Genomic DNA, 18,981 nt, shown 5'->3' on the forward strand with positions numbered 1-18,981 from the left:
CCTTCCAGTGGGATTGACCTCACAGAAATGGGATGAACGTTTTTCCTTTAACACTGATGTAGCCTCAATTTTCACCACAATTCTGCTGCTTTTGCTTTGGCTGAAGCCAATCTTAGAACACAAACAAAAGGTGACCCCATACATTCTCCAGAACTCATTTTTAAATGGGTACAGAAAGCTTTCAAATTTTACTTTATCTCAAATCTAAATCACTTGGCCTAATATTCAAATACATTTGAATTCTTCAGGATTCATCCCAACTAAAAACTTTCATGCAAGGACTTAAAGTTCTGCAAAATCAGTGATAAAAATACCACAAACCCTGCAGTGTCTTGTTTACTATCAGCTGTAGCAAAAGTAAATAAACAAATCTGGCAGGGACCCCTAAACATTCTCTAATATGTAATGCAAATATTGAAAAAAAAGGGATTTTTTAGACAACAAACACAATGTAATTGCCAAAACACCTGCAGCACCAAACACACACAATGCCTGCACTAGCAACTGAAGAGCTTCAAGTGCACAAGTACAAAAATAAAAAAGCAGCAGTCCATTCCCCCACTATCAGAGCTCTGCTGCTCAGTAAAACTTCCAAGTTTTGAAAAGTAAAGACACTAAGAAAACATTAAAACTCATTGAAGTGGGAAAAAAAAAATATAAAAATCAACTAGACTTCAGATTTCCAGATATAAATTGAAATAAAGATTCCTACCCTTAAAACTTAGCCCACACAGGTGAGTTTTAAAGGACAATGACACACCTTAGAACTGAAAGACGATGTCAAGATCGCAACTTGCTGAATCGGACAATTCTGCAATATTTGCCCAACATTGCCCTCTGGTGCCTAAAGTTCTGCAGTTTAACAGTGAAAACCTAAAGTACTCTCACATCCAGTAACTAAAATATTTCAGTCACACCAGTGGTTGTAGGGAAAAGTGTTAAGATTTCTTTTCCTGAGAGTTTTATACATTATTATAAACAGTAATACTTAACAATCATTTAGTCATCACTGGGTAATCATTTCTCTTTCTGACCCTGTAGGAAAATATCATCCAAATCCAAGGTTCCCTCCAGGGAACATATGAGTCATGCACACAAAAAAAAGTTTACATTTCTTTGTATTCTTATAAAACAATTGAAATTGTCTGAGAGTGAATGTATGCATGCTTTTATCACAGCATGTCTTTCAATCACTTCAAGTCTCATTTTAGTTTTAGAGGAACAAAACAACTTGCATGTAAATGGCAGCATTTGGGGATGCTGTTAAAATAACGAGTATGTAACTGCTTTTTTTAGGTTTTACTTACCAATCCCAAAATGCAATCATTCTTTTTTTAAAGTAACATGACCTTCAAAGTTAGTTTCCATGCTGAACATACTTGTATGCCATGTTGTCAAAAACTTTACACAAAAACTGTCAAATATTTATTTTAAAGGAAATTTTCCCTACTATTTCTAATATGGTTATTTTAGGCAGACCTAGAAAAACACCAAACACAAACATTTTTGTTCCTTTACCCCCTTCACCTTTCTGTGTACATTCTTGACTAATGCAGTCTCCACTAAATGTGGTGTAGCAGTAAGTAAATATTCTCTCAAGACAGCAGAAACAGCAAAAGATGTGAACTCAGGAAAGAGCAGTTCATGGAAACAATTTAAACCATCATAAGCAAATCTCTGGGACTGATTATATATCCAGATTTATCAAAATTTTAGATGCTCTTTTTAAACATCAACATAGAGTTCTTGACTAATAATACAGTTTTGAAGTTAAAAAAAAAAGCAATGGCCATTCAAAGCATAATTAATCAAAATTCCAGACTTGATTGTGTTCAATTAAATACAGGTCCCAAACAGAAGAACTACAGAACAAATACTTAATTATTGAATAATGACTAAGTATTATAAATTAAAATGTTCTCATGGGTTAGCTTAGCATTTTTTTGTTTCTCAATATTTATTTACTAAATACATTTTGCACAGCATCTTCATATGTATTTTAGTAGTAGATCTCCCCAGATTGTACTGAGGTTTTCTGCTTTAAGCACTTGTCTCAAGACACAAAATAAATCCACTGGAGATTCCCCAGAAGATCATTTTTCCTGCATAGAAAACTGCAGTAATGGCAGTAACTGCAGAACAAACTGCAAAAGGGCTGGAGGACATCACTCACATACCTGAACAAGTCTGTACAGAAATCAACATTCCTGGCAGAAAAAGCAAAGTGGTGGCACTGATTTACAGATGAACATCCCTTCTCCAGGTGACCTGGACCCCAGCACCAGAATGACAAGAATATTCTGTCTAATCCATCACAGCCAGTTCTGGTCAGGCTCATTTTTTGTCTCTCATTCTGCTGATTTAAGGTACCTGCTGAGTTTTATTAAAGCATTTGTTCTGATCAACCCCAAGATCTCTCCTACTTCACTTTATTGACTCATACAATTGTGGAAGCTAATCACTTCCATGTTCCATGATTGAACATTTTCATTTATCATTTTACAAATGCACCTTTCATTGCACCAGCCTTCTAACTATATGGACAAAACAGAAACATGAAATAGAAAAAGACAGAAAAAGAACACAGAAATGGGGCAGGAATGAAGAATAGGTACCTAATTAGAGTCCCAAATCAGGAATATTCATGACAGGAAATTACCAGTAAAAACAACAAAGATGGGCCAAGATCCTTGAGAAGAATTAAATAAAATTACAAAGAAAATCAATTGCTCAGAGTTTATCATTGGAGCAACACTAATCAAAGTCTTGTGTCCACAGTCTCACATCAAGTCTAGAAATTCAATGCCTTTTACTTAAGCACACCTCAATTAACCTACACAGGCTCAGCATTAATACTTCAATTAATGAAAAAGCTCAGGAAGCCTCTCCATTGGGAATCACTCTCCTTAACCACCTGTGCTCAATGCTAAGTTGTTTACCATCACAACAGAAATTCAACAAACAGAAAGACACAGTTGGAAAAGCACCATGGCAAAAGCTTGGATTTCATACAACATGAAATGAGCAATTTATCAGAGCAACAAATCTAAATTGAGGAAAAGGGGAAAATTTAAAAAAATAAGTAAGACTCAGATTTCAGTACAGTTACATATTGGTGAATGGTGGACTGTGGAAAGGACAAATTAAAATTAAACCAAGCAATGGAGACCTCAATGAGGATTGGAAACCAGCCTGAATGAGCAGTCATCCTGCAAAGGTGAGGCGCTGAGTCAGGCAGGAGGAAAATGTGGGAAAAACAAGCTGAAATTGCTACTAAATGACAGAAAAGGATGCACTTGCTATGAAAGTGAATCTGTGAGAGTAAACAATCTGAAAGAACGTGATATGTGATGAGAAATCGGACAAGAAAAGGGCATGGGGACTGCAGGCATGAGTACATGTTAATAATAAAACACACCATTTTAAAATATTAACCAGCACTCTGAATTATTAAAATGAAAACAGAAGAGTTTATTCTTATGATAAAGTAATACCTATTCCCACATTCCAGAAAGTTCACAGATGAGACTGGAAAATCAACAACTTAGGTTGGAAAGAAAGGGGAGAAGTCATCTTGTTTAGCCCAGTGCTCCAAACAGGGGTAACTCTGCTGGTAGTCCAGGTTTTCCACATCCTGTTCACTCAGGCTTTAAAGATTTCTGCAGATGGAGGTTCTCAGGCTCTCTCTGGACAACCAGCCCCAGTTTGTGATTGCCCTCATTGCTTGGGAAAAGGGAGTTTTCATTAGGGAGGGAAGTTCCCCATGGCTGGAGCACATTCCCTGACTCTCATCCTTACACTGGGCACCTCTGGAAGAGCCCAGCTCTGGTTCTGCTGCATTTTCCCACTTTGGGACTGAGCAGAGCAGTAGGAATTACCCAAATATTCTTCTCTACAGACTGAACAGATGTCAGTGTTTTTGCCATTTGGGGAGCTCCAAACTGGCCTCAGCTCCAAAGAAAATTGGCTTTAAAATTCCAAATCAAGGGGAACAAGCACTTTCCTCAACTTGCTACAGCCTTGATCAAGATACCAATCTACTAAAATCAACCAATTTGTCCAAGTGAGCCCACATCTGTGAAGGGCAGAATTTCTCAAAGCACTGACTAAAGAGTTACATTTAGCACTTCAATGATTTGCATCTGGTTGGCAAATTAACTCCTCTTGTGCTGACCACAGGAACTGGAATGCAGTGTTAATTCCAAGGAAGAACTTTATCACAACAGTAAGGAGAAGTATTGGTGCTACTACAGTTAATCTGCTCAGGGAATGGATGTTGTGCAGATCTCAAAAAACTGCATTCTGAGCTCTTGAGTGCATGTAAGCACTCAGAAGGAATTTCCTCAGTAAGGAATTTTCCAAGTTTTTTTTAAATATATAACAACTTACACAATACAAATTAGACTGTAAAGTAAAATGTTCTTAATCAATTAATTCCCACAAAGAACTTTCTGATGTGCAGCTTTACAACTAGTTTTTCTATTAATCCCTAAAAAATTTGAATACCTCTGTGAGGGTGAGAGAAAATGGTGCTGGAGAAACTGGCAAGTCAGCTTCCAATAATTAAGTTTATTGTGTTATAAAAACAAAATCTTTGGGCATGTTCCCTTCCTGTGGAAAAACACTTTATTATATGTGGTTTATTATCAGTAATTTAGGTCAACTTGTTTGACTAGACACTGCAGCAGACATATCAATAAAAACAAAACCCAAACAAAAATCACAAGCAAATAAATGTACACTGATTCATTTAGCTTGACAGAACAAAGGGCTCCAAGAGACGTGATTTATATTTAAAGCAATACTAAAGGTAAAAATAGTTAACATAAAGGAAAATGCTGGATTAGGACTGAGTGGATATTAAGTTGGTCTGGTAGTTACAGAATTTTTAACCTTTAAATGGATAACAATTTTTTTTAAATCCTGTTAGTTGGAATAAGGAAAGAAAAAAAATACATTATTTTCTTTTTTTAGGATACATTTCAAACAGCCAACTGAAGTATCAGAGAGCTTGAGCCTGATCCTTCTAACCTCAAATATTTCTCCAGTGGTTTAGCCTTTTTTTCACTCCCTTCTGGTATCTGACATTAGAGCATTTTCAAATAACATAAATCAATGGGAACAACAAATGCATGAACTGAAGTTTTTATTAAAACCCAAACCTTCTCAGACCTAACTATTTTAGTTCATCAGGTTTTCAAATTGTGCTCAAAATGGGAATTTGAGAAGCAAGGATGAATGTGGACTTTTAAACTACAGTAGCAAGTGTACAGTAATTATTAGGTTTCAGGATATAATTATTACTTGAAAACCAGTCAATGTAAATCATGTAGCAGGAGTTCTACTCAATGCAGAATTTTACAGAACTAATTTATGGGTCAGTGCCAGTACAGCATTTAAACACTCTGAGTGGCAGAGATTTTTGTTTTCAATACCTCATCACCAAAAATCTGAGAAAACTGGCACCACCACACTGTTAAACTGAGGTTGTGCTGGCTTAAACCATCTTTTAAGAATATATATACAAAGCCATAGGATTTTTTTTAGAAAAACAGCAAAAAGAGAAGATTTAGAAAGATGCATACCATGTTTTCTACTCGGAGCTCAAAAGGCATAGGGTTGTACACCATCAGCTGAACTTCACACACATCTCCCTGCACCCACTGGAAGTCTGCAAGGAATAATCACAGAATTAAGGCAGGAATAATCTAATCATAGGGTTATAAAAAAAAGCAGCAGCTGAGCTGTCAGATTGCTATAATGCTTAATATCTCTCTCTAATCTGCAAGTCCTGCTCAAGAGCATTGTGTGACACAAGCTGTAAATCCCAGGCAAAGCAATAGGTTAAGGGACTGGAAACATTCATTAACACAGCAATAGTGCTCTAAAGACCCAATGCTTTATTGGCAAAATTAACTCAGGCATCAATCCAAAACACTACTTCATCAATTCAAAACACAACCTTCATGGTCAACACTTACAGGTTTCCATACTTGGAGTTATGCAGAGTACACATGGCCTTGATATTGGAGACTTGGGTAAGAATCAACCAGGTAAGAAATGATCACAACAGGAAGAAGGAAATCACAAGTCCTCATATAGACACAGCTGATTATATGAAGTAAATAAAGAGACAGTGAAATAAAGGAGGCCAGGTAAAAAGATGTACTTGCAGTTTATATCTTAGCACGAGACAGGTTCAACTTTAAAGATACTTCACTCTGCCAATTTTAGTGGTTTTTGAGTTTTATAATTTAAGGAGATGAGGCTGGACTAGTGGAAGAGGTCCCTGTTCATGGCAGGGGAGGTTGGAACTGGATGATCTTTAAGGCCCCTTCCAACCCAAACCATTCTGTAATTCTGTGGTTCTGTGGGAGATTATGGAGATCAGCAGCAGAGATGCAAATTTTGAGTAATTGTTCAGAAAGATTCTTTTATATCAGCACTTCATAACATTTTCAGCCCCCAAATTTGTGTCCACCTTCCAAATTTCTCACAATGAGCCACATGCACGTGAAGTTCAGTCCTTAAACTGAATGTAGCAAGATTTTCCCTGCAAGTTGAGGATCTGCAGTCCAAGTAAACAAAAGGTGGTTTAATTACATTTGTTAAATAAATCATGATTATAAGCTAAATTATAACATACATGGATTAGTTCTTATTAGTTTACCCAATGATTTTAACATACATTGCTAACAGTTTTTTACTAGGATATTAGGAAATGTCCAGTAAAAACCTGGATTATCAATATTAAGACTTTAATGCATAGTTGAAGCAATCTGTACTCTAATTGTACATTCACAATCATTTACTATCTGATTACATTTTGCAAGCAATATTAGAGAGCTCAAGGGAGATGTACTTAATGCAAATGTTTATCTCCAATTAATGCTAGTGGAAATTAAGCACATACATCCACAGATGTTAATGGGTTATATTACTGTGAAACCTGAAAAGCAAAACTGTTGATTAAAACAAAACTTTTAAATTCACAGTGGTATGAAATGTTCTCTACATTTCATATTTAATTGCTTATTAGTGTCCATGATGCTTTATGCATTCTGCAGCCCCCAAAACAGCCAGTGACTGCTCTGTACAGTTATCCACTATGATTTACTACAGCAACAGAGGCACCTGCAGCAGCACTGCAGTCCTGAATCTCCACATTCCAGCAATGCCCACACTGTGAAAGGTCTGTTCTGAAAGCACAACCATCCAGCAGGGCTCTCCAGGCACAGGATCCATCCCACCACCTTTGACTTAAGCCATTGATGTCAAACTTCTGGGACAGGGCCAAAGCTCCCAGCTGGTGCTTGCTCCTCATGCTGTGTGCATCAGTGTGGAAACATTTCAGGTGTGGTGCCTTGTGGTCAACACCTGGTGAAGCAGATTGAGGGATCCCATCAGGATCCTCAAGGTTTGGCACAAAATGCCATTGCTCATCACGGGAGAGCCTGGTTTTCTCCCTTTCCTCCTTCCAAGCTAGCTCAAAGCAATGTGAACCCCATTGCTCCTGTGCTAAAACTCATTTTCCCATCTGAGAAAGGCTCATCCCCTCAGGTGTTGACAGATCATCCCATGGTCAAAAATCCCATGTTTTTTCCATTGACACCAACCTCAGAGCCACACATCAACCTAATGGAGCTGCCTGTTCCTATCAATATTACTCCTTGCTACTGGAAGGATCAAGGAAATCACACCCTGTGCTCCTGATCCCTGCACCAACTGTCCCAGGGCCTTGAAGTCCCTTTGGATTGGCCTCTGACCTCTCTTTGTTGTTTTGCTGCTGCCAGTCTGAACAACCAACAGCAGACTGTAATCAGAGGGTCTTTCTAGACTGGAATTTTTCAGTAGTGTCCCTCACCTGAGCCCCTGGGAGACAGCAGACTTCCCCTGAGCTGGGTCAGGTCTGCACATGGGGCCCTCTGCTCCCCTTAGAAGGGAGGGAGTCTCCTATGAGAAGCACCTTCTGCTAACAGAGGAGGCTGTGATGCAGGGTTCAGCTGGTGCTGCTTTAGGAGGCCACTCTGTCCCACTCTGCCTTCTAATCCCAGAGCCTCACCCCTGTTGTAGGTGCCAGTCCTACTTGTCAAATTCTGAGGAGGAGGAAGAGGAGGAACCTTCCTCCTGGTTCTTCACCTGTAGCACTCCCCTGACTGACAGTCCCTCCACTCATCACCCTGCTGGGCTGAGCCCATCTCCTTCTCCACTACACAGAGGTGATCATTCCACTCCACCCCGTGCTTGCCAGGCACAGCTGTGTCCAGCTGTGGTCCCCACAGCTGGGAAAGACACAGACAGGGCTGGAGAGGATCCCAAGGAGCACCACAAAGGTGATCAAGGACTGGAGAGCACCCCTGATGAGGAAAGAATAAAGGAGTGAGATCCTCTCTGGGGTGGAATCATCACTCCAGTACTTAAGGGCTGCACAAAGAGGACAGAAGCTCTTTCTTGACAAGGAGCCACAGGAAGAAGACCAAGGCTAACAGACACCAGTTGCACTGAAACAGGTTTTATTTTCCTACTAATTTTTTTTTGTTTCAGTAGGAACAGTAATTCAGTGGAACAACCTCCCCAGGGACATGGTGGAGTCTGAATCGATGGAGGTTTTTGAGATGAGATTGAAATCCCCTGTGAAAAATGTGCCAGGGCAGTGCTACAGAATTGTTTCCTTGGGGGAAAAGGTTTTGAAAGGAAAGGCAAAATGAGCTACATTTGTGTCAGCTAATACAGGTATGACAGAGCTGCTGGATTTACTAACAGAACTATATTATATATTCTTGCTGCTTTAGACTATCAGCACTCAAAACCAACAGAACACTTCATGTCAAAAATCAGTAGGTTTATTTTTTATGACTAGCATGCTATTAAAGCAATTTAACTAGAATATAATTATCCCTGTTATTGTTTCCAATCAGAAAAGCTTATCAAGTTGAAAGCAGAAAACATTTCAAGACTTTCTAAATGGGTTTTGTTTCCCTTTGGTTTTTCAACAGTGCTTGATTTCCTTTGCTGTAAAACAATAATTTAACCAAAATATGGAGTACTATCTCCATGTAAGAAAAACAGTTCATTTGTTCTTGTTGTTTTTAATTAATGTTAAATGGTTACCATTAAAATACTCTCATTAATTTCGAAGTTTATAAATTTCTCAGCTTCTTTCAAAGGAAGTATCTGCTTCTATTTTGTATTTTCTTTTGTTCCCTAAACTTTGAAACATTAGAGGCTTTTAGCAGTGACTGCAATGTTTATATACTTCAAAAGACAAATGCTGTACAGGATCAGAAGCAATCAGACATCTCCTTAGGCTAAATAAAAACCTAAAAGAAGAAAATTCACTGTAAAATGTAAATCTCCTATGGAACACAAAGCAGCGAAACAAATCCTAACCAGTTCAAAAATGCAGGCTCCTTTTGTATTCATCAAAGAATGAGAATACTGCATTATACAACTGTGTGAAAAACTGGGAATAAGGTTTTATTCAAATGAAAAAAACACATAATGGTATAGCTAAGAGATTAAATGTTGAAAATTTAGTAGTAATCAAACTTTCAGTAAATTATTAAGAGAAATCAGGAGAGCACTTTAAGATGTGCACATAGGGGAACATTTTTAATTTATCCTTTAATTAATTATTCTTTCCTTTCTCTTTTGAAATGGAAGTAGAGCTGCAGCAAAGTCACACTGAGCCAAGTGCATCCAAACTGCCACATAATCATCCCTGACTCTGCACATCCCAACGTTCCTGTTGCAGCTATTTATTGAAAATGCACATCACCACAAACCCAACTAGAAAACATGCATGTTCTTCTCAGGGTGAGGAATATCACCTCAACCAAAATCAGGGTCCTCAGCAGGAGCACAGCCCACACATTTTGGCAAGAGGAAACCATCAGAGATGCTCAGAAAACTGGTCCTGCAGGCCAGCACAGTCCAGAGGAACGAGGAGCCAAGTTAAGATAAAACATCCTGCAAATTTCTGAAGTTTTTACAACCAGTTCTGCTCCACAGTCACACAAATCTTTTTGTGCTGACATTGATGCCTCTGGGAAAAAATAATCATGCACATGATATTCACAAAAGCCACAAAAAGAACTACCAATATTTGTAACTTAATCCAGGATTTAAACAAACTTCTAATCTTTTTCCAATGGCACAATTACTGCATGAAAGGCTTTATAATCTTTATAAAAAGAAAATGACTGATATTGCTAACAGGATTTAAAAACTTTTTCTTGGCTGAACTGTCCTTAAGTAAAAGGGACTAATCAGACAGTTCATCACTCTGAGTTTGTTAAATCAGAATAGGAAAAGGAAAAACCACAACAGTGAATTTTCCTCAGGGCACTGAAACTGTGGTGGCTGCCAAGCAGAGCATGTCAGAACACAGTTTTCCCTGAATTCTCTTTTGTTTGAGAAGGAAATAAAACTAGTTTATCTCTTCTGAAAAATCAATGTTATTATCTATGAGACTCTGTTCTTCTTTTGAATATGAAACTGTGCCCCAGAGAAAAAAGATTTGTTCCTTCAGGACTTTGGGATAAGAACTGGTTATCTCAAATAAAATACAGCAATGTTCAGGCTTCCCTTCCCTGACCACAGAAGATTCTCTAATTTAACAAAATAACAGAAAATACTGTAAATTATTCTTACCTATTTTCTTATTTCTTTCTTCCCCACGACTGTGTGCAATAATTGGAGAATATATGAAGGGGCTTTTGGTTGACACATTCTGACCAAGTAAACTTTTCATTTTATGAGGTCGGAGACTGGTTGGGAGGTTCAAGAGCTTCACAGATCTGTCAAGTGAAAACAATTTCTAATTATTTCATTTATTCTATTTTGTAACAGGTGACTGTGTTAAAAAAGAACTGATAAATATGAAATGTCAGTCTGAGAATAAAATACCTGAAATGGAAAACTTTAAACATTTACAATACAGGAGGAAGTAACACCAACCCTACGAAACTGCAGATTCAGAAAACAAATAACAAAGGGAAAAAAAGTCTTCTTTAGAAACCAACAAAACCAAAACTAGCCAGAACAGTGATTTGAAATCCAGCTATTATTTTTTAAGTGCAGACTGAACCACAACTCCAGTGCAGAAAGCAGCCAAATATTTAACTTAAACCCAGACTAGAAGCCAGACAAGATTTCACTGGCCAGCACAAATAAAGAAACTTCTCCACAGTGAATAAAGCTGGTTTTAATTCAGTGAAAATGTGGAGTTGCTGCTGGAAGGAAGGAAGGAAATGTCCCAGAAATGTGAGTGGGTTTGTTAAACAACCAGGAAGCAATTACAAATAGACAGAAAACAAATTATTTACTAGACACATCCCTGCTAGACCCAATTCCCTACAATGCTATGCAGGGAAATCACTGCTCTTCCAATGCTGAGGGGAAAGTGAAGACTAAATTTTGGGCAGAAAAACAAGTAATAAATTGGTGGATATTCAGTAAAATCAGCAGCATTCTGTAAACCTGTAGGACACCCAATTACTTCAAATCAGGAACTCAGCACAATAAAGAACAGATAAATCAGTATCACAGGAATAGAAAGCAGACACACACAAGAAACCAAGATAGTGCATTTCTGCTGAAAAATACTGAAGCTGTAAGAGTAACACTAGAGAGACAAGTTCTCTTGTGAAACAAAACACCTGATAAGAAATTACTAAATAACACTAAAAGTAGGTTAAAGAAGAAATAAATCACATCCATATATTACATGTTGGTGATATTTAGTGCCAGCATCAAAATCATTTGCAAAATCACAGACAACGAGCCTGAGGAATAAGAAGGAAACTGTAAGAGACCCCTGATATTTCATATTTTAAAACCTCTTCTGAGAGAATTATTTTACAAATTAGAATGTTACTTAAAGCAAAACTTATACTTATTTGAGGAAATAAACACTGAATTTGATAAAAAGGTAATAATAAGGAATTTCATTTTATATACAGAGGAAAATGCTTTGGCTCCTTCATGGTTATTTTATAAATCCTGGTGGATAACCTGAATGCATGACAGGAGAAGGAATATTCCTCAACCACGTATCTGAGAGCTGTACTCTCACAGGTCAGACAGAGGAGGGCAGATTTTTTAATTCCTTGGTGTGAAAAGCTTCAGTCATGTCCCCTGGCCTGACACCACTGAGTGCAAATGAACGACAATTAGGAATTACTAGCTAATTTCACTAACTACCCAGAAAATCAAAATCCTGCATTTGGAAAATGTTCATTAAAAACAGCCTTGCTTACATGGGAAAGGAAAATTTATTTTTCTTTCAAGAAATCCCACAATACTAAATAAGCAGAAGGAAGGGAAAAAATGGCACTGAGTAAATTTGAAGTAGTAAGGGTAGTATGTAAGGACAACTAAAAGCAGCAGTGGTGAAAAGAAAGAAAAAATTTCTGCTTTTAAGTATATTAGTAAGACAATTACCTTTAGCACAGGTAAAATATAAAAATGGGAATAGTGCATTCTTTTATCTGAGGAAAATACCAGATGATGATTTCATAGTGAACATGAGTAACAGAATAGAACAGAACAGAAAAGGTAACACTGCCACTGTGCTCCTATTCACTGTGACATTTCCATGCCTGACAGTATTTTGATTAAGAAATTCACATCCAAAATAAGCACCCCACATTAAATGGATTAAAACTCATAGACCATGAAATGCCAACAGTAAACAGAAGTCATCCCCATCAGTAAATGTGGGTTTCTAGAGGGCTCTAACATGGATTGAATCATAACCTGAGGTTATTCAACATTCATCAAAATGACATTTCCACACATTTTTAACTGATGTCACAAAAATTAGCACGATTTAGCTCAGAGAGCTCTGCAGTCCAACAGCACAGCTGGTTCCCAATGGGCTGGGCAGCTCTGCAACACCAGATCTGCTGGCAGATGTAAACAGAGGCTTTGTATCTAAATTCAACTAATATTTCATTGGAGTACAAATTATTATTACTATGGCTTTTATAGAAATTTTAAAAGACAAGAAGGAAGAGGAGAGGACCAGCAAATCTTAAATGTTAATTAAAGTTGATGCTGGGCTCCTCAACCCATGGCAAAACAGAAGGAGCTATTCCCAAAATTCCAAGCACAGCCAAATCAAGACAAGTTGATAATACAAGTGGATACATTTGTCCTTCTCTCTCAGCATACAAAACATTTTAAGTGACACAAAGTCTTTCCCTCTGAAGTCTTGTGAATCACTTGCCAGAACCCTGACTGGCCTCTTCTTCCAGTTTCTCCTCTAAGGTAACAAGTGACAGGATAAGAGGAAATGGCCTCAGATTGCACCAGGGGAGTTTAAAATTCAATATTAGAAGAATTTTCTCCATGGAAAGGGTTGTCAAGTTGGAAGGGGCTACCCAGGGAGCTGGTGGAGTCAACATCCCTGAAAGTGTTCAAAAAATGTATGGATTTGGCATCAGAGGACATGGTTTAATGGTGAACATGGTGGTAGTGCTGGGTTGATGGTTGGACTTGATCACCCTAAAGGCTTTCTCCAGTTTTAACTATTCCATGGTTCCATGATGCTATGACTAAGTGCAGGACTCCCATGAAGAAGGATTCCATCAGCATTTGCCCCATTTTCTTTGTTATTCAGCATACTTTTCCTGAATAGGAATTACCTTTCCTTCAAAAAGAAAATATTTTCTTTCAGCCTTCTATTATTGATACCCAGCAGCAGCTTTCTCTCTCTAATATTTCATGCCAGGTTTTAACCTGAACAAGTTATTATTTACTGGCCTGACTGCATGATGTGCCTGAATGGAACTGAGATATATAACAGGCCAGTGAAGGTGCCAGCTTGAAAATGCAGCATCTGGAAAGGGAGAATTACAAAAAGCATCACTTCCAGGTGAGTTCCAAGCTCTGTGGATGGAGACTGCATCCAACTCGTAGACCTTCAGTATTGAAATGCTCAAGTATTCAACTAAAATCTCAGCTGCAGCAAAATACCTTCCTTCAATTGAGTAAGAAACTGTTGAAGGACAGTTCTTCCAAAAAACAAATCTTCTCTCTTACTGAAACTAAAGGCCACAAAGTATTTTCTGGTCAAAGGCTCTATTTCTGCTCAAGAGCTTCTCAAAACAATTTGACATTTTGACATTTTTCCATGTTCCTGTGATCCACATGCATAAAGTGACATGACTGCATCCTTTCAGTATCCTTTAAAATTTGACAGGTACTGTGAAAAAATTAAAGATTGTGTTTTGGTCTTACTTCACAATAGGCAATTTGGTGAAGGGAACAGGAGGTAGCTTCAAACCATCTGGAAGAGTGATGACTTCCATTGTCCCAGGGCATTTTGCCGTGTAGCTTTCCAAGCTCTGCGTGACATCTTTCTTTTCTAGAAAACAAAATTAAAAAAAAAAAAATTCAAACTCACATTTAACTGAGACTATAGCCTTTTTTTTGTACAAAATAACTCAAATGGCATGCCAACTAATTCCTGCATTCAGCACTTGGAGTTATGTTCAACCTCGACAGATGGATCAAATATAATTAAGTGACCTTAAGCAAAAGAGCTTTCTCAGAATTTCTCAAGTGCCAGTCTATACCTATTTTTTGTTAGGTTTTTTTTTATTGTCAAAATACAATTTTTTACAATTCTGTCTATTAAATCTATATCTCCAAATGAAACAACTGGCCTCACACATATTAAGGTTATTAATAACAGCATTGTATGGGAACAAGGACTGCTCTGAAACATTAGATTAAATAATATCAAAGCCAATGAAGAGAAACAAATTACTTTTGATATTAACTTGTGTGGAAACTATCTAATCCTCAAAATAATTGTACTGTGTTATGCTACTAAATCATAATAACTGGTAAGAATTATTTTCTTTGGTTTTGCTTAAAAATACAAGCACATTCAAATAAATATATATTATGTGAGTTATCTTCAAGAATGCACAATAATTGTATTTTAGTTTTATCCAGCAATTCTTTTCAACAATATGTAAAATTGTGTCTCCAGAAAAAAAAAGTCTGTTTGGAAATATAAAGCCTCAACACAAAATTGTATTTGATCTTAATGGTGCACCAGGGTATCTCCATGACAGAGCCCATTCCAGACACCCCCAAAACAAACCTGCTGCTGCCCAAAGCTGGGCCAGTCACTTATTGCTGGTGGCACCTCTGTAAGAACATATTTAAGAATGGGTAAAAAATGCTGCATAGCAGCTGTGAGAGGGAGGAGTGAGAAAAATGTGAAAGAAACATCCTGTAAACCGTGCCAAAAACACCAAAACCTGCCCAAAACACCATTTTGGGCCTTGAAAAGCACAAACAGCCAGCAATGCTTGTGCTGCCCACATCAATCCAGCCTAGTGTACACACTCCTTCAAAGCAAATAAACATTGATTGCAATCCCCTTCACTATGGAATTAATGCTGCACAACTGACAAACTGCCTTGCTCCTGTCTGTGTTTCACACACCAATCTCTTGAGCCATTCCCCACATTTTAATTGCCTGTAGGAAATATTCCCAAAACCACATTAAATAGACATCCATATACACTCAGAGCACCACAGCACAGCCAGGAGCTGTAGTGGGTCAAGGCTGAGTATTACCATCAAAATTTTCAGCTTATTTGCTATATTATGAGCAAGGGCACATAACACAAGCAGAATCCACTGAGATGGAAATCTTCACAGCTACCAGGAATGATGAAGATAATACTACAGCATGTGCTTAATTGTGCTTGAAACCAAAGGGCTGCCATTCCTGAGCAAGGGCTTTCATTCCCTGGTGTGAAATATTGTCAGTTATTGTTCTCAAAGAAATCAGGCTGCCATTTGAAAGAAGAATTTGTTTATGTGGTTATTTCACGGTAGCAGCTCCCAAGCACACTTTCCATGAGAAAAAAGCCAAACCAAACCATTTTTCTATGTTGATGTGGTGTGAAGCACAGCTTTAATCATGCTGCTGCCAGGCCAGCAGCTCAGTTCCTTTTTCCTAGCACCATATCTCAGCCAAGATGCTGACGGAATCCACCTCAGCAGGACACAATGGGAACTATTCCCAATGCAGAAGAGCTGCCTGATCCTGCCCAAGAGCCACTTCTGAAAGCAAACACTGGAACCTCCTCCCTGGAGGAGCAGCTCAGCTCCCTGACCTCTGTGGCCCAGTGGTTGCCAAAACCTTCTGCAGCAATTGCAGCTCTGAATTCTCACAGCTTCTGGCTGCCTGACACTGTGCTCTGACAGAACCTCCTGGGAGGAGCCACTGAACTCCTCAACCTCCCTTCTAACCCACAGCTGGGAGATTTCTGTGACTGCCATCACCAGCACTTGTCTTTTTGAAAAGAAGAGACAAAAACCAGCTGCTCTTGGAGGTCTTTACCCACCTGGTGCCTTCATGCTTGTACAGGTCAGCAGGAAGGCAATCACCACTTGATCCCTGACCTGTGAATTCACCTCAACAGCTTTAAAAGCCTGTCCTGCAGCTGGGAGCACTACTGGATACTCTTGTGTAGGTATTAGAGACTCACTTATTGACTGAGGAGTGACAGCTTATTTTCTCATCTGGATTAACTATGTTCACTTTTTTTTTTCCCCCTCAGTTTCTCTCCAGACTTACTGGAAGACCAGGATCACAGAATGGCTGTAACCAAATAAAGCTGAGCAAAGCCACTGTCAGCACTGACACTGGAGCATATTCTGCTCAGTTTGCTCAGAATAACCCCATAGCAGCTTCCCCATTTCATACCAAATTGGCTTTGACTGCTTCTGACAACCAAAAATTTTCCAAGTCCACCCTCACTCACAGAATTTCATTGCTTAACTACTTCACCTCAATATAATGAGCACTAGTTTTGTGTCCAAGCTGCTTCAAACCTTCTTCTAATCTGAGAACATAAAAAACTGAGAGCTTCAGATGCACAGTCAGAAACCATTACTGATTGAAAGCTACTGAATGTGAAAAAGGCAACACTTTCTGCTCAGTTCACAGTCATGGGGAGCAGTATTTCACAATAATGGAGCCATTGAAAAACCAGACCAGGACAGGACAGAAGGTCAGCTATAGACTAACATTTTTAAGCACTTTAGTAACTGTGATTTAACAGTGTAACACAAACAGCAGTTCATGTCTCGGCAGATAACACAGAAAATTATAAGAACACAATTGCTGTAACTGTGCTCTTAAATATTTGAAGAAACTTAAAATAGCTGTACTCAGGTTTAGTCACTACCCATTGAACACTAAGGCAAAGAATAAAAACTCAATATTTGTTCTTTGGCCACAACTGGTTGAAGTGGTGTTGATTAAGTCACGGTGTCCCCTGTACAACAGCCAATCTACAGCCAGGTGGAATAAAGGGAATATTTCCTGTCTGATCCATCAATCACACTGAAACAACTTCATTTCCTTATGGGGCTCACTAAAATATTGAAAACAAACAGCTCCACTTTCTGACTCCAATTTTACCTCAGTAATAAGCCAGAATCAGCATTTTAACAAAAACCCTCATTGTCCAGGGTGCTTTGTGTTGGCTGAGCTCTTTCCTTCTCCCTTGAAAATATCAAATAATGGTCACAAAGGAGAAGTCTGAGAGCTCCTGAAGTAGTCCTGACTCAACTCTCTCAGGACAACATAAACATCTCCTTAATGAGTTAACAGTGATATATAACAAAACAGAAAAGTCAGTCTGATGACAGAAAAAAAACAAGGAAAAAGCAGGTTTTGTACCCATAAACATGGATATGGCCTTCCAGTGCCTGAAGGGAATGTACAAGAAAGATGGAGAGAGACTTTTTACAGAGCATGTAGTGACAGTACATGGGAAAATGGAGTCAGACTGACAGAGGGCAGGTTTACACTAGGTATTAGGAAAAATGTATTTTCTGAGGCCAGTGAGGCCCTGGCACAAGTTGCCCAGAGAAGCTGTGGCTGCCCCATCCCTGGAAATGTTCAAGGCCAGGCTGAATGTGACTTGGAGCAACCTGGGATAGTGCAAAGTGTCCCTGCCCACAGCAGACAGGATAACTTTAAGGTTGCTTCAAACTCAGACTATTCCATGATTGTGGTATTTCCTTCACACACCCACACAAAATGAGAATTGCTTGGTGAGCCCTAGAGAAAAGTCTGTGTCTGCTTCCAGGGGAATCTTCAGCCTCACTCTGCCAGGAAGATGCAGAGAACTCTTTAAACTAAAGAATTTCAAAAAGGCCACAAAATACATTAGGACTCTCACAAAAGCTGCAGTAGAAATTGGTAATTCACAGACAGCAGCCACTGCACACCTTTTACTCTGCAGTTAATCACAGATTTTTGGGATCTGCAAAGCTCCTCAGCCCTTCAGGCAGTGCCTGAGCTCTGGTTTGGGCAGCTGCAGACAGGGAGCACCACATTTGTGTATTCAGGCATCTCCCTTCCCCAGGCACAGCCAGAGGTGTGAGCAAAGCACCTCAGCAAGACCTGCAGGAGCAAGGCACTCCTGCATCTCTGGGTTTGGGAACCCAGCAGAACAGAGCAGCTCCTCTCAGCTGCAGGCAGCACCCCCTGCTTTCCCACCCCATTGACTCTGACATGGATTGGGGGATGGCACTTCCCACAGTCTGAGAAACAAACAGCACCACTAATATTTTTGTGAAAAATACGTGGAGCAAGTAAACACAACTTCAAACTGCTCAGAAATCTTGTATTTGAACAGGGTGCTTTGAAAGCAACACAGGATCCCTGGGTGTTCATCCCCTATTGTCTACTGCAATAAATGTGTGTGCTCCCCACAGACCCCAAACTGTTCTTAGGAGAAAGGCACTGGCAGTCAGCAGAGTATGAATCCCATTTCCTTAAGAAATCAAGCCACATAAATCTTTAAATAAAAACAGCAGAGACTGATAAAATTCACTGTTTGACATAAAAAGAGCAGAAATCAGAAGAAAATAATTAATCTATGCTACCAGAGAGTTAGACCTGCTTTCATGAACTATATCAGAGATTGACTCCAT

At 38.8% G+C, this 18,981-nt stretch overlaps 1 protein-coding gene across 7 annotated transcripts in view; it reads right to left on the minus strand.

The window, feature by feature from the left end:
• The window catches only part of TRAPPC9 (trafficking protein particle complex subunit 9), a 439,395-nt gene that overhangs the window by 384,479 nt on the left and 35,935 nt on the right, over window positions 1-18,981 (minus strand). For all 7 annotated transcript variants that reach the window (XM_033069168.2, XM_033069193.2, XM_033069144.2 and 4 more), the window contains 3 exons: window positions 14,245-14,371; window positions 10,654-10,799; window positions 5,586-5,671 (listed from right to left, as the gene is read on the minus strand). In XM_033069168.2, the coding sequence (XP_032925059.1) occupies window positions 5,586-5,671; window positions 10,654-10,799; window positions 14,245-14,371 (359 nt within the window). The remainder of the gene's footprint in view (window positions 1-5,585; window positions 5,672-10,653; window positions 10,800-14,244; window positions 14,372-18,981) is intronic.

The sequence above is a fragment of the Catharus ustulatus genome, chromosome 1, assembly GCF_009819885.2.
Source record: "Catharus ustulatus isolate bCatUst1 chromosome 1, bCatUst1.pri.v2, whole genome shotgun sequence".
Classification (NCBI taxonomy): Eukaryota; Metazoa; Chordata; class Aves; order Passeriformes; family Turdidae; genus Catharus; species Catharus ustulatus.